The 14,860-nt window shown below is 60.1% G+C and overlaps 1 protein-coding gene across 4 annotated transcripts; it reads right to left on the bottom strand.

Moving 5' to 3' along the window:
* Positions 1-12: 12 nt before the first annotated feature.
* On the bottom strand, positions 13-14,084 carry CLK3 (CDC like kinase 3). 4 transcript variants are annotated; one of them, XM_043555014.1, is made up of 13 exons: positions 13,883-14,074; positions 10,298-10,449; positions 9,463-9,679; positions 7,508-7,604; positions 7,164-7,230; positions 4,720-4,836; positions 3,857-4,023; positions 2,565-2,659; positions 2,345-2,474; positions 2,012-2,094; positions 1,518-1,597; positions 1,148-1,238; positions 13-508 (listed from the first exon to the last, which is right to left on the bottom strand). In XM_043555014.1, exons 2-13 carry the CDS (start codon positions 10,447-10,449, stop codon positions 332-334), a joined length of 1,473 nt encoding a protein of 490 aa, XP_043410949.1. In that variant the 5' UTR covers positions 13,883-14,074; the 3' UTR covers positions 13-331. The 4 variants fall into 4 exon arrangements, with proteins under 4 accessions (XP_043410949.1, XP_043410946.1, XP_043410947.1 ...); XM_043555011.1 differs by having other exon boundaries at positions 13,931-14,008; XM_043555012.1 differs by having other exon boundaries at positions 2,345-2,659; positions 13,931-14,084.
* Positions 14,085-14,860: the final 776 nt, after the last annotated feature.

A 14,860-nucleotide genomic window follows, 5' to 3' on the forward strand; every position in this document is an offset into this window, starting at 1 on the left:
CTCTCCACAAGCTGAACTGCTAAGAAAGACTTTATTAATCAGGTAGGGGGAGGAGAAGGCAAGGAGCCTGGAGACGGACACACCGGTACCAGGGGTTACAAACAGTAAGAAACACTTTATTATAACTTTACAACATATAAATAGCTTGGGTCAAATCTGTGCTTTCTGGCAGCCGGGTATCAAGTCCCCTCCCCTGCGGGCTCCTGCCTTCCTTCACATTGCACTGTTCGTTTGGTGGCTCTGGCCCTGGGGCCCGGTGGTGGTGGAGGTTGGAGAAGAGGGGCCGGGCAGCCCAGTCCCGCTCTCCATCGCACGTGGTGGCCTGCGTCTGTCATCTGCTTGGGTTGCGGCTGGTGTGGAAGGACCGCTCCTCGGGGGTCAGGCCGGCAAAGAAGGGGTGCAGCAGGGCCTCCGCCAGTGTGATGCGCTGGGCAGGGTCGAATTCTAACATCCTCCTCATCAGGTCAAACAGCTGCACGTGCTCCAAGGAGTCCTGGAGCATGTAACTCTGCTCAGGGACACAAGGTGCCTCAGTGTGACGGCAGGGTTGTGGGAAGCCTCGCTGCGGGGGTCAAGGAGGCAGTGACGCCTCCCCGGAGGACTACGTCTCCCCTCCTGGACAGTGAGCAGCTCCTTTCCTCTCATGCCCGTGTAGAGCGTTTTGCTCTGAACTTGTCAGGCTACTGGGCGTCTTGCTGGCTTGGTGCCTCTGCCCCCACATGCAAAGTCCTGACAGGTGGGTAGAAATCACCTCTGCAGAATTCGCTTGTCCGAGCACCAAATGCAGTTGCCAGAGGCTTCCGGGCCGTGTCTACGTGTCCCCTCCCCCTCCCCTCTGTCCTGCCTAGTTCTTCCCAAAACTGAGAGGAGAGAGGGACAGGAGCCAACAAGGTTTCTGACATCTGGCTCTTCTGCTGTTCCCCAATTACGTCCATAGCCACCCTCCGGGGAAGGGGTAGGGCTCAGGGCTCCTGTGGGGCAGTTTGCATGAAGCCCCGTGCCGGCGCCCAGCAGCCTTGGGTGCGGCCCCAGGCAGAGCCCGGGCGAGGAGGCCGCCTTTAGCAGCCTGGCCTGTCTCTGCTGTGTGTCTGCCTGGTGCCTGGGGTCTCCCTGGCCTGAGGGGAGCTGGGGGAAGCCAGAAACTGACCTTCAGAGGTTTGCAGTTCTCCTTCACATACCGGCCATCAGAGCTGTTCTCATCCCAAACCAGGCCCCCCTTGTAGAAATATTTCTGCTTCCTGAAAGTGAGGTAAAGGTCAAATGGTAGGGGTGGGGAAGGGGCCACAAGTCTCCGGTGGGGGTTGGGGTAGACCGCGGCACTCTGGGAACGGCAGCAAAGCCAGGTGGGGGTCGGGGTTCCTAGCCGGCCTGACCCAGCAGGGCAAGCGGTCCGCCGAGTCTCTCGGTGTGTACGGCAGGGAAGGCCGCTGTGAGCCCGGAAAGACAGGCTCGTGACCCACTGCCAAGACCGGAAAGGCCCCAGAGGCCGGCACCAAGGGCGCTACCCGGCTCCTTACCTGGTACGGTGGATCATGTGCGATGGGATGGGCCCCAGGATCTTCTCCATCATCACTAAATGTTCTCGGTTCTCGTGGGTCTATTGGAAGGTCGTGGATAGAGCAAGCAGGGGTCAGTACCAGCCTCAGAGAAAATAAGGGACAGAAAAGATGGGCAGGTGCCCTCCCTGCCCCAGGAGAGGCAAATCCACCAGTGGAACAGCAGCCCCGGTCTGTGACCCGGTGGCAGCCTGCCAGCCTGTTCCCTCAGGGTCAGGCTCACACCCCTCAGCCTTTCGGTGGACTCATCCATCACCACACACCTCTTCCCGAAACGTGCCCTGCCTGGGCCCATCTCTGCCCTTTGCTCCTCCTGCCCTGGCCCTCCAACCCGAGGCTGAGCACCAGACTCCCCGACTGGTGGGTGGTTGAATTGAAGGGCTCCCCGCACCGGCCCCGCCACTTGCCAGGGGAGCACCGCGCGGGGCAGTGCAGTGACGCGGGATGGGCCTCACCTGGAAGAGGGTGAAGCCCCGGTAGTACTCAAAGAGGATGCAGCCAATGCTCCAGACGTCACAGGGCTGGGCCCAGCCCAGCTCTGAAAGCCAAGATGGGGAGAAACCATGAGATTCAGCCCTGTGCTCCCAGCCGAGAGGTCAAAGGGCAGCGGCCACTCCGGCTGGCAGGACTCTTGCCCAAACCTCAACAGGAAACCCTTTCTCGGGAAGGCCAAGTCGGCAACCGCAGCGACTCTAGCATCGGTCCCTGGTGGCGGGCACTGTCTCTATCCGTACCCTCCCCCGATGGCTGTCCACTGGATCAGGGCCGGGGGCTGTACAGTCACTCACCAAGGATCACCTCAGGTGGGCGATAGTGACGGGTGGCCACGATGGTCGTGTGATGCTCATGGTCAAAGGTGGCACTGCCGAAGTCAGCTACTCGGATGCTGGTGTTCTTCACTGACTTCTCCTCACAGCTCTGACAGGCAAGGGGGGCGAGCCAGGTCAGGAGTCCGTGCCATGGGCGACCCACCCCAGAGCACAGCCTCGGCCTCGCCCTGACCGATACCTTGTGCTCATTGTAGAGGGTTTCAAACTCAGAATTCACAAACAAGATGTTCTCTGGCTTCAAGTCTGTGTGGGTCAGTTGGTTTTCATGTAGAACTGAGAGAGCGGGAGGAAAAAAGCAGAAACTTGAGAACCCTGGCCGCCTCTCTGGTCCTCCTGCCAGCTCCGGGCCGGCTCCCTCCTCCACAACCGGCCCGCCAGAGCCTTGCCCACCCCTAACCTCAGCAGCAGGCCAAGGGATACCAGACTGTGTCCACACCGGCTTCCCTCTCCACAGTCCTCTGTGCTTGGGGCCTTGGAAGGTCCTGACACTCTATGAGAGGGGCAGGGGAGACTTTTCCCACTTAGAAAACCTCCCTTCACCTCCTCTGTGGGGGCCTGGCCTCCTGAGCCTCTCTCACCAAAGCTGCAGCACCAGCCCTGGCATGGGTCCCTCTCCCCAGCGCAGCTACGCGATCTGCAGGGCCCGGGGCAAAATGAAAACGCAGGTCCCTTGATTCAAAAGTCATTAAGAATGTCAACATGGCGGAAACAACGTTCAACTAACCACGGGGCCACCCGTGAAGCACAACCTAGGCCTGAGCGGACATACCTACCATTTTCTCCGGCCCCTGCCCCACCAACGGTGGCACCCGCCACCTCTCACTTTCTGGTTCCAGACCCCCTTCAGCACGCTGTGACCCACTTCTCCCCAGCACGGGCCCCTCTCTTCTTCAGAGTGAGTTTCAGCATGTGCCGGGCTCTGGGCCCTCACTGCGCCGCTCACCTTGCTTGGAGTATCCGTCCCTGTCCCCACCATCTGTGCGGACCGCATACAGCCTAGCCCTAGGCCTGTCTACCTCCTCTCTGAGGAGCCTCTGTCCTGCGCTGCCCACAAATCCTGCAGTGCTGAGCACGTGTGCCACCAAAGAGGCTCTTAAAGGCTGGCGGGCAGATGGGATGTGATGGCCAGACAGAGGGTGTCCGTGTGGGCAGTGCCTGGGGGTGGGATCTGCCAGGGCAGGCTTTGACCTTTCATCCTCTGCAGGAAGGTGAGAAGGTACTAGTAGCCGAACTGATTACAGCCGCTCTCCTTCCTTCCCGAGTGCCTGTGGCACAGGTGGGCTCAGGAGGCCCCTGGAGGGGACTGAAGCTTCTCCATCCTCCCAGAGATTCCCACCTGAAGGCTTTTCGACTAAAGGGGCCCTGGTGTCTCTCAGGCCCCGTAGAATGGCGTGCTGGTGTGAACGGGGGAGCGTAAGACCGCCGGGCGAGTTTGCCACCCCACATGCCCCGTGAAGTGTGGTCACTTACATCTAAGGGCGTGGCAGAGCTGGTAGGCCATGTGCCGGACGTGTGGTAGGGGGTAAGGCTGGAAGTTATTCTCCTTCAGGAACTCAAAGGTGTTCTTGCCCAGGAGCTCAAAGGCGATGCACATGTGACCGTGGAAGTTGAACCAGTCAGACATCAAGACACACAGGCTAGAGAAGGACGATGGGTGGGGGGCTCAGGCTCTGCTGGAGGGTGGGGGCTGGCTCCCCGCCCCTCCCTCAGGTGAAGCCAGTCCCCACTCCGGGCCACTGGGGCACGTCTCCCCAACAGAAGTCCCTCAGACCAGCTCAGGGCAAGGACTAAAGTTCTGTTGCTGTAGGGGGAATTCCGGTCCTAGGTGTTCTGCCCCATCTATTATGACCTGGGCATAATCCCTACACCTCAGAGAGTGATGGCATCACACACTTTTTCCAGCTCCCTTAACCGAGCTTCTCGAGTCTGCAGGGCTCAGCGCAGTGCTCGTGGGAGAGGAGCTGCTTAGCCTGTGTGTGCGGAGGTGGCTCTCCTTCGGAGTTCTCTGACCATGCCAGAGCCCCAACGGCTTCAGGCGTGTGTCTTGTCTACACCTGCCGTGACCCCCAAGGCCCCTATTCACAGAAGTGGGCTTGGGGGACTGCCTGGGAACACAGAAACGTTTGGGGTGGAGGCTGGACTGAAATCCAAAGGCTCCTTTGGCGAGACTCACTGGCCCAGCTCCCCTGGCTCTGGGAACTGGGAGCTGGGAGCTGGGAGCAGGCCCGGGGCCAGTGAGAGGACATGGCTCTGCCCCCGGGTCTAGGCAGCCGGGGCTGGAGGGGACGCCATCCCCACTGAAGACTTCCCTCCCGCTCCCGGCCGACACTCACAATTTGTTCTCTTTGTCCTTCTCCTTGATTTTTTTGAGAACATTGATTTCTAGTCGGGCGGCCTCCCGGTACTTGCCCACGTTGCGGATGATCTTCAGGGCAACCTGAGACTTCCCTCTGGGACCAGGGAAGGAAGTGCAAGTTCTTGTGAGAAGCGCTCGGCCCTTCCCCCCACCCCCACCCCCACCTGGCACCTCCTGGCAAATACCATCCAGGACTCCAGGAACAGGGCCTGCTCTGAAGGCAGCAGACACCGGACACCCCTGCCACCCAGGTGACACCAGACCTCTACTCTCCCCTGGCATCTGTGAGTTAGCGCTCTTGGCATCCGTGCCAGCCTAGGCTTATCTGATGTCAGCCAGCTGCCAGCAACCAGAGGGCAGTGGGCAGAGGAGCAGAGGCCTAGCCCACGGACCAGCACCAGCTCACTCAGTAACCCAACCTGTAGGCCCGTCAGCCCTGACTGACCCTGGCCAGGCCATCCCACCCAGAACTTTCTTGCAGCACCTCCTGACCTTCCTAATAAGCACATCTTCAAACAGCTCCCCCTGGGGTGGGGGTTCTAGGGGGGAACGAAGCCTTGGCAAGAAGGTTAAGGGTGCCGGTAGAAGGGCGGGGAGCACCTCATTGGGAGCCCCAGGATCACTCCCTTTACCACACTCCCTGCAGCCCCACCAGCCTGCCTACCAACCAGCCACAACATTTCTCAGAGACCACCGAGCGCCAGGAGTCCTCTTTGGTGTCCAGTGAGGATTTTAACAATTCCTGCCCTGCATTTCCCAGCCCCCAGCCCTGCCCCGCAGGCCGCCTGCAGGATGCCAGCAGAGCAGGAGACCTGCTGAGATTTGGCGGCCGGGCCCAATGGCTATCAGGGAGGGACAGCCAGGCTTCAGAGGCCTGGTGGGGGACGGGAGTGACACAGCCCTGGTCCACAAGGACGTGACCCCGTGAGGTGTCTGGGAGGCTGGCCATGGTGCCTAAGGAAAGTCTCCCTGGCCCCAGGGCAGAGGCATGTTCTGGAGAACACCCGGTTTTTCTCTCCCTATCCCGTTTTCCTGGATTTCCAGGGCAGAGAAGGACCTCAGAGGAAAGGCTACCCTGCTCCAGGCTCCTAGAACAGGACCCCTCAATGGCATTCTCCTCTTCAACACAGGGAGCTCATCATTTCCACAGGCAGCCAGCATTAGGGCTGGAGGGCTCTGGGGATAAGGCCCTTTCCTTTGCTGAGCTGGAGGTCACCTCCTCATAACACCCCCACTGGCCAACTCCCTTTGGAGCCCCTGAAAGTCCCCTGAGCCTTGTGCCTGCCCGTTAGGGACTTGGCTCAGTTTCCCTCCGGCTGCTCAGAATGCCACAGCCCAGAGAGCTCAGCTGCGCCCATGTGTCACAGCTCTCAGATCTGCCACATGTCTCTCTGGCCAGTGTGGTCTACCCATCCCTAGGCCCACTGGTCCCAGCCCTGACCTTTTGGGCCCTGCTGGGTCCAAGGGGTGTTTAAACAGGAACTGGGAGCCCAGGGAGGTTTCCTCGCAGTCACCATCACCACCTTATTGGGGACGACAGGGCTAACTGGATTGCTGGCTCTAACTGTCCTTTCCGAGCTCCCCGTGTGGTGGTTCCTGGTGCCAGCCCTCAACAACTGGGGGTACAGGTAAACCCCGAGTGCGTTCTTCACCTCTAACACCGTGGAAGGGTCGGGACAGGTGGCACGTGGCTCAAGTGAGACAGCATGGACACGAGCACTCTGTAGCCAGCGCACCAAACCAAAGAGAGTGCCATTAAGGGAGGTCACGGGCTCCAGGGAGGTGGCCTCCCAGCCTAAGGTAAGAGTTCTGGCCTTGAGGAACGGCAAAGGGACGAGAGCGTTTCCCTGTTCAGCCTAGAAGGCGGCAAGGTTCCCCCGAAGCACCCGAACACACACAGGTATACCCCCAACTCTACTTGAGCACACTCAGAGGGACCCACAATCAACACTGGCCACCTCCGGGGAGGCAACGGCCTGTGACGTAAGAGAGCCCAGGTCTCTCTCGACTGGGACGTGCGTGGCCTCTCAGGCAGGCCTCCGAGGGTGGGGGCCCATGCTTGGTGTGGGCACAGCAGTATGTCAACCCCCCTGCCAGGCCCAAACCCTAAAAGAGATCGTAAGACGCGGCCCCAGACCACGTAAGGGCCAGGGCCTTGGCCCTGCTCCAACACCCACCACCACGGCCTTGGGGACGTGGGGCAACGCGGGCAGCCCCGCTCACTGGCCGGCACTACCTGGGCAGGGATGCATGTGCCTGTGGAACCCCAGGAATGTCTCCCGACCTTCGGGGATCAGAAGAACCCCAACACGTGCAGGTCAGCACCCTGCTATGGTGCTACCCTTCAAAAAGCAAAAGGATAAACCGATTGCCGCCACCCTCAGGAGCCCCAGGCTAGCTCTTCCCAGGAGGAAGGCTCACCTGGCGTGGTCCAAGCACTCCACCACCTTGCCAAAGGTGCCTTCACCCAGGTTCCCCACGATCTCATCTAGGAGAGAAAAGAAGCAGGGCGTGAGGGTCTGGAGGGCAGAGGGTCGGCAGCTCCTGCAAGTTCACAGCATTCAAATTCTCAAAAACAAAAAAGGTTTCTCTCTCACTGCTACACTCTTAAAAACAGAAGTTGCTAGCGTCTGTGTCATTCAGGCAATTACTGGTGGCCCCGCTAAGGCGCCACGCGCAATAGAGGCCCCTCTGGGCAGGAGAGGTCTCGTCTAACAAGGGGGGTAGAAAGTAGAGAGGTAAAGTTTTACGAAAGGTGGCTGTACATCGCTCTTGGAGCCAATCGCCGATCCGGCACACCAGGTGGCCCTCCTTGTCATCTTCCACACTCCGGCTGCTGCGCTTACTGCTCTGTTGGCTTCTCTGCATGCACCGCCCCCCGAAACGCCATCCGACCAATCGCATGGTAGGCGGTTCCGATTGACAGATTGAGGTGTCAGTCAAAGGCAGAGGTGGAGACGGTGAGGAGCCGGTGGGTTGGTTGGTTGGATTTTCCAGATCCCAGCATTTCATAAGGCACACAGCATATATAACGATAGGGATATTGCAAGGGACACGTCAAGACACAAACTGACTTCAAAAACAGAAAAGTAAAAACAGCTACAGGTATGTAAAGAAAACTCGGACATTATCTAAGAGAAGGGCGCCGCAAACGCTCAGAAAGACGACCAGCCTCTGCTGCCGGGGGGCCGGGCCACGCAGAGAGCCACAGCCCGACTCCCTTCTCCACTGAGTGTCCCCCTCCCGGGCCCTCCCGTGATGGCTCCGGCCGGGACGAAGACGCAGCGAGAACGGCGCAAGAAGGTGGCTGGCTCAGCCCGGGTCCGATCGTCCAGCGTGGGTGGCAGCTGCAGAACGCCCAGCCCGTCCTTGCCTGCCTCTGTTTGCACACGCAGCCCTGCACGTGCCCGACAGCTGCCACTCAGAGCCAAGCTGCTACCTGCCCCCAGACAGCATCCGAGGCCAGACTTCACATCGCCACCAGAAACGGCCTTCTGTCAGCAGCCCTTGTGCCACCGGCCTCGAGCGAGGAAGGAGCCCGGGATCCTCTGGGCCAGCCGGCCTCCTACCACGATGGCCCACACAGGCCCCAAGCCAGCTCCTGCCCTGACACCCGTGATACTCACAGGCCAGGCCATCCTGAGCCTCGTGATGACAGAAGGCACCAAAAAGAGAAGCAGCAGAGCCACAGACCCGCACCGCCATCTGCAGCAGCGTGTGGCAGTGTGCGGGAGGCCACCAGGCCACGCAGGGCACCTGCAGTCAACCCTCAACCCGTGGCCACTCAAGGAAGTCCAGGAAAGCTGTGCAGAGAAGATGCCTGGCTGCCTGTCCTCCGCCACTACTCCTCAGGCCGGCGGGAGGGAAGAGGGGTGGGGAGGAGAAGAGAAGACAGCACGTAACCTGAGAGACACACGAGTGGCCTTCCTTGCAGGGGCCCGAGTGCCGCAGGGGCTCCCAGTCTCGGCAGAGAGCTATACAACCTCCATGCTAAGAACACCGCCAGGCCCCGCTCTTGGCATGCGGCCCGCGGCCCGCGAGCAGACAAGACCTGGGGCTGCGGGCCTTTCTGCCATTTCTTCCGGTGCGCGATCACACAGGCAGCCCGTCCCCCTCGTCCTGACCGCCTCTCACAGGAAGAGGCTGGTCTGAAGAGGGCCTGGCTGGAGGTCGGAGGGGAAGCTCCCGGTCTGAGCTGACTGACAGGCAGACGTCCCCTACCCGCGGGCACTCCAGCCTCCAGGCCTTTCGGGAGGGGTGTTGAGACGAGACCGCGGAGGTGGGTGCCGTCCACACCAGTCAGAACACGCGGCTGCACGTGCGGGCAATCTCTGGGTGGGAAGGACCAGGCCACGCAGCTCCAGACCGGCAACCCTATCAGGTTCTCTACGTGTCCCTAGCCACTCGCACCATGTGGCCTGTGCCTGGAGCCGTGTGGAGACATAGACAGGCCGGGGGCCAGCCAGCGCCGGAACCAGAGCCCCTATCACTGCCACTGCCAACGGGCCAGAAGACAGAGGAGCCGGGCCTGCTGCTCAGCCCTGCACCTGGACCAGACAACACACACACACACACACACACACGCACACGCACACGCGCACACACACCAAATGCACGTGCACGGGGCTGGCAGTACTCACCCACACCAGCCAGCCTGAGAGAAGGCTAGAAAGAGGTGAGGCCTTTAAGCCCCAGCCGGCACACTCTGGCCACCACTCACCGAGGAGGCGCTGCTACAAGACCTGGTGCGGCGTTTGTGGCAGTGGTGGGCGTGCTTGCGGGTCCGGTACGGCTCCCTCTCCCGCGACCGCCGACGATGATGGGAACGGGAAGATCCATAGCAGTCCTCTCCAAAGGATGGGCTCCGCTCTTCACACCGGTATGTGTCACTGTCGCGGCGCTCCCGGTATCTCCTCTGGTAGGGCAGGCGGTCGTGGCTGCCAGGAGGGGGACGAAGACACTGGTGAGATGGGGACCTTCCTCCCATCGGCCAGGTTTCTGCTTCTGGGCCAAAGGCATGTGGGGAGACCCCTACACAGAGCTCACAAGGGCAGCCTGTTGGAGCTGAGGGGAGGGGAGAGAGGGTGTTATGTGTGAAGTCCAGCCTCCAGAACCTTGGCCGCTGGTGGCAACTCTCCAGTGCAGGCGGCAGGGCACCAGGGCAGGTGAGCAGCGAGAGGGCTTCAGAGGGTCCCAGCGCCCCAGAACTCCCTGTGGCTGCTAAGACAGGGCAAAGGGACCAACCTCTGGAAAGGACAAAGACTGTGTTCCTAACCCCATCGAGGAAGGCTCAGGGGTCAGCAGGGAAGATGCTGGCTTTGAAAATGGGGGGACGTGGCTGGAGGAAAAAAGGCTCAAGGATAGAGAAAGGGGCAGCAAGGACGGCAGCGAATACGGAGGCCCAGAAATGCATGAGGTCAGGGGCAGTAAGCAAGGTGCCGCAGGGCAGAGGCGGCAGGCAGCTGATGGGACCCAGGGCTGCCACACGCCTCCAGGCCGTCTCGCTGGTCCCAGTGAGGGAAGGAGCCCTTTCCTCCCACCTAATCCCCTGTCACCTTCTGGACCGAGATCTCCGGGGCGGAGGCTCCCTTCGAGACGGATACCGCAGCCTCCCTTCGTGCTCCCGACTGTAAGACCTCCTCCTCTTCCATCGGTAGCTCAGGTACGGGTCTGGCTCAGGGGAGCGGTATCGCTTACAGTGATGCATCTAGGCCACAAGGAACAGAGAGCCCTGCTAAACACGCAGCCAGCCACCTCTAGCCACAGGGCTGCTCGGGAAGCCTAGGAGCTCCTGAAGAAGAGGCCCATTGTTCTGTTTGGGGGCAGCCCCTCCCAGGGGTTTATGAAGTGAAGAAGAACTCTGAGGTCACACTGGTCAAACAGCAGACAATGGGCAACACCCTTCTCCACCAGTGAACAAACAAACAGCTGCCTCCCCAGCACAGCACCGTTGTCCTGAGCACTCGGGGCACCAGGGGAGCCAGCACAGGTGCGGAGATAGAATGTGGATGGGGGGGGTGGGTAGGGGGTGATGGTGAGCACCATCACAGGAGATCAAGGCCAAGGAGAAAGGAGAGCCTCCTGGGTTCAATTCCCTCCTGTCTGTGGGGCTGTATGAAGCGACTGGTCTGCAAGCCAGAGGCCAGAGTCAAAGGGCTGTTGGCAGGAAGCCAACACACAGGAGCAAAGGGTGAAAGCCCTCAAGTGTAAAGCCAAGTTGCCTGGCTGAAACCCTGAACTGGACCCCACTCAAGGGAGCAAAGACCACACACCAATGGGAGGAGCCATAGGCAGAGACAAGAAGACCAGCCCTTGGAGAAGGAGGTGCACAGGGTCTCTCCAACATTCCCTAGGCCATCTGAGGGTCTGGCCAAACAGACATGGGGGTCTGTCCAGCCCCTGCTGCTGCTCTACGCTCTGTCTCAGCACCAGTAAATGATGCCAGCATCCTCAGGGCATCCAAGTTTCTTGCCCAAGGCCCCTCAGGCCACCTGTGGTGCCATGCTAAGCAGTGCCTCCCCTCTAACTGTACCACTACTGCCCCCTTCCAGATTCCCTGTTCCAGTACCTTCTCCTGTGCTCAACTCAGGAGTAGCCGGAGGGCTGAGTGCCTGGCAAGCTTGTGAGCTTGGAGTGGCAGGCCAAAAGGGCCCCACCTCACTATCCCTGTTCCACAGGGACTTAAATCCACCACAGGAAATTGCCAGGCTAGATCAGACACCAGCTGGGAAAGATGGATGTGTGAGAGCAGCTCCCTGTTCCACCCACACCCAAAACTCTGACATTGGCTCCATTGGAAGGCTGGGCCAGAGACCGTGGCCAGCCTTCCTCCCAACCCTTTATTTGGCCTTAGCCAACCTCCAATGGTGGTCAGTCCTGGGCTTGCCTGACTAAGCACATTTGGACAAACCCACTGCGGCTACCCGATCTCCTGAGAAGGGTCTATCAGGAGAGCAGAATGCAACCGCTCCCCTTGGACGAGCAGGGCAGCAAGGCATACCTGACTAAAGCCCCAGAAGCGTCTCCAGGATCCTGAGAAAGTCACTGCCCTCGATCTCCCCCCCCAGCAGGTTTCTTCTCCTATCCACCTGGAAGCCCAGGGCGCAGCAACTCTTAGAGGTAAATACTATGTAAAATTACCAGCAGCTCCCCCAAGCTTAAACTGCTGTTCTGTTTTGATCAGGTGACTAATGTTTCACTGCTTTCCTGCAATCACCCTGGGTCAGGTGCCCAAATTATGGAATGAAAGCAGCATCTCACACCTCACTGAGTGACACGGAAGATGCTCCAGTGGCCAGGCAGAGGTCTGCCCATCCTCTCTGGGTGGACAAGGCGCCAGAGCTGGAGGAGGGACGTGGTTTGGTCTGCACCAGGCCAAAGACTCCCTCCTGAGACCTAGAGGATTCTTAGGTCTGTGCGTGTTCATGTTAGTAGACCGAGCACAGGTTCAGAGTCAGACAGATGTCAGGCTGAATCCTGACACTGTGCCACTTCTAGCTGTGTGCCTTCAGGCAAGTTAACAAACTACTCTGACCTTCAACTTCCTCTTGCAACAAGGGGATAGTAATTTCTTACAGGGCTCTGCAAGGATTAAATTATGCCACTTCGTTAACATGCCTAGCACATGCCTTCAGGTCAAATGCTTTACTGAAGTCAACTTTTTCGTAAAAAAAAAAAAAAAAAAAAGTTCAAGGTAACACCTCTGGGTCTATGTTAAATGCCTTAGGGCATAAAGGATTTGTTTTCCTCCCTAAGACCCTTCCTCAAGGAGAGAGCGAGCTCTGGGTAGAAAACCCTGAACTAAATCCCAGTGCTGCCACTTACTGGCCTTGTGACCTTACATAAGTCACTCTAGGCCTCGGTTACCATACCTGAAAATTGGAGATAACACCTCCCAGCCAACTTGGCAAAGGAGATGACAGGTATGAGAGCTATTAAGTACCACATAAAGTAATCACAGCAGAGATAACTTCTCCCTTAACACATTCTGAGCAGCTGAAATTTTGGAAATACCAGATATCCCTCATTATCTTCCTAGTCAGGGCTCTAGGTCCCATTTCTCATCAATTACCTCTGATTCTCTGAAACGCCAGCCTATGGATTATTTAAAGAGGTTAAGGGTCACAATTATGTTCAGGAAGGCTCTACTCTTACACAAAGAAGAAAGAGATAACGTAAAGGAAACCAGGCCAAGGATGCCAGCTTTTCTCTAAGCATAGGCCTAGTCGGCTTCTCATTTGCTGTTCCTGGCCAGAGAACTGGGTTGACGAGAAGAGCAGCCAGCCAGGTCAGCGTCTGCCCTCCCGGTTCCCAGCCACTCCAGCGCCCCATGGTTATTTTTGGCTGACGCTGCCCCACCACTGCAACCTCAAACCTGCCACCTTACAAGTCGCCACCACCGGGTGAAACGCTCCTCCTTTTCAAGGGCATGGAGGAGGGAAGCTGGAAGATCGCCAACTCCGCCTCGACGGGGGCCTGGCTCAGGCAACTCCCACCCCAGGTCCACACCAGGGCACCCGCACCCGGAACTAAAGCACACAGGGACTCCCGGACCAGGGAGCAGCCCGGGCATTTGTACTGTCAACTTGGGCTGGCCCCTCCCCCGGGCTGGAGCGGCTCCATCATCACAACAAAACGCGTTGGAGGCCCGCGGCTCTCGCTCGCGTCCCTTCCAGACGTGCCCTGGGTCTTAGAGACCTGAGCCCCTTCCCCCATAACCGCCGCCAGTGGCGGCCAGGGGAGACTCCGGGGGCAGGCGGATGGCCAGCCTGAGCCAGAATCAAACTCCAGGCCGCGCGGGGAGGAGGAGTCTACAGACCCAGCCTCGAGCCAAGGGTATGGGAGGGGTCTGAAGGCCCCTCCAGGCTCTCCCAGGTAGGACCCCGACCCCTTCCCCGGGAGGTGCAGGGCCGAAACTGAATCCCTGCAGGGGCCTCAGAGGCAGCTCAGATTCCGACACCGAGGGATCCAGAGGTTGGGGTCTGTGGTGACCGCCCCTCCGGGGGAGAAGCGGCGGGTCAGGGGTGAGAGGTCGGGGCCGCGGCCAGAGGCGGGCCGAGGAGGAGAAAGAAAGAGAGTAAGCCGAGACCGAACCGGCAACTCGGGGACCCGTACCCAGCACGTCCCCTTCACCAACTCACCCCCCGCCGCTGCCGCCGCCGCCGTCGCGGGCCCGGGCCCACACTCACCGTCTCCCAGGATCCGGCTGCGGCTAGGCCCCACTCCCCGCTCCGAGCGCCTCTTCCGCTTCCGGCTCCGGCCTCCGCCCGCGACGGCCCCGCCCCTCGCGTGACGCAGCCGTCGCCAGTCCTCGCTCGACCTCGCTCGGTGGTCTGGTCGCTCTAGCCCCCGACTCGAAGGCTCTGGAGGACCCGTCTTCGCCGCCCCAGTCCAGGCGACAGCAGTGGAGACTGGTTCCGGGAGGGCAGAGGGGACGTCCCCGACTGCGGCCCGCCCCCCGCCGTGTCGCGACGCACGTAGGCCCCAGGACTCCGCAAGGGTGCCGTCCCGCGCTGCGGGCTTTGGGAGCCCCGACCCGGCCGGGGATCGTGCCTGCTCCTCGGACCCGACCCCCACCCCCCCGTGCACGCCAACCCTTTCCGCGCAGAGAAGCGGGCATTGTTTCGCTGACGCCTCAGTGAAAATCGGACGGGCCTTGAGCGCCCGCCTGGCCCCGGGACCCCGGAGGGCGCCAGAGATGACGGAAGTCTGTGTCCCGAGGTTCAGGAAGGCGGTCTCGACTCTCGGTTTTGTGGAAGAAGCAAATGAGACCTTATTCTTTGTGTGTGTGGCGGGGGGGGGGGGGGGGCGGAGGTTAAAGACATGCGGCACGCCCACATTCCCATGTGCATGCAGAGCAGATTCGCGGAAGATACCCGAGAGCCACGTCGGCGGGGCTTCTGGAGGCACGGGGTCTGGGGGAAAGGGAGTCTCGTTCTCCCTGAGCGGCGCAGTGAGCGGACTCGCAGTGTGTCTCCGCTTAATAGACCCCCGCCAGAGGAAAGCCCGCGCCCCGCCGCGGCCAAGCCCCGCTGGCCTTTTTTTGCGAATCACTCGACGCCCCCTTTGGCCGAGGTCGCGAGGACAGAATCGCTGAAGCCCCTCCCACCCGCTGCCCC

This window comes from Prionailurus bengalensis, chromosome B3 (genome assembly GCF_016509475.1).
Source record: "Prionailurus bengalensis isolate Pbe53 chromosome B3, Fcat_Pben_1.1_paternal_pri, whole genome shotgun sequence".
In the NCBI taxonomy this organism is placed as follows: Eukaryota; Metazoa; Chordata; class Mammalia; order Carnivora; family Felidae; genus Prionailurus; species Prionailurus bengalensis.

Coding starts and splice junctions, on each gene's coding strand:
- CLK3 (XM_043555012.1), bottom strand. CDS start 10,449: ATGCATCACTGTAAGCGATACCGCTCCCCTGAGCCAGACCCGTACCTG. Junction 2,660..3,856: donor GCTCTGCCACGCCCTTAGAT/GTAAGTGACCAC, acceptor CCGCTCTCTCAG/TTCTACATGAAAACCAACTG. Junction 1,239..1,517: donor CACATGATCCACCGTACCAG/GTAAGGAGCCGG, acceptor CCTCACTTTCAG/GAAGCAGAAATATTTCTACA.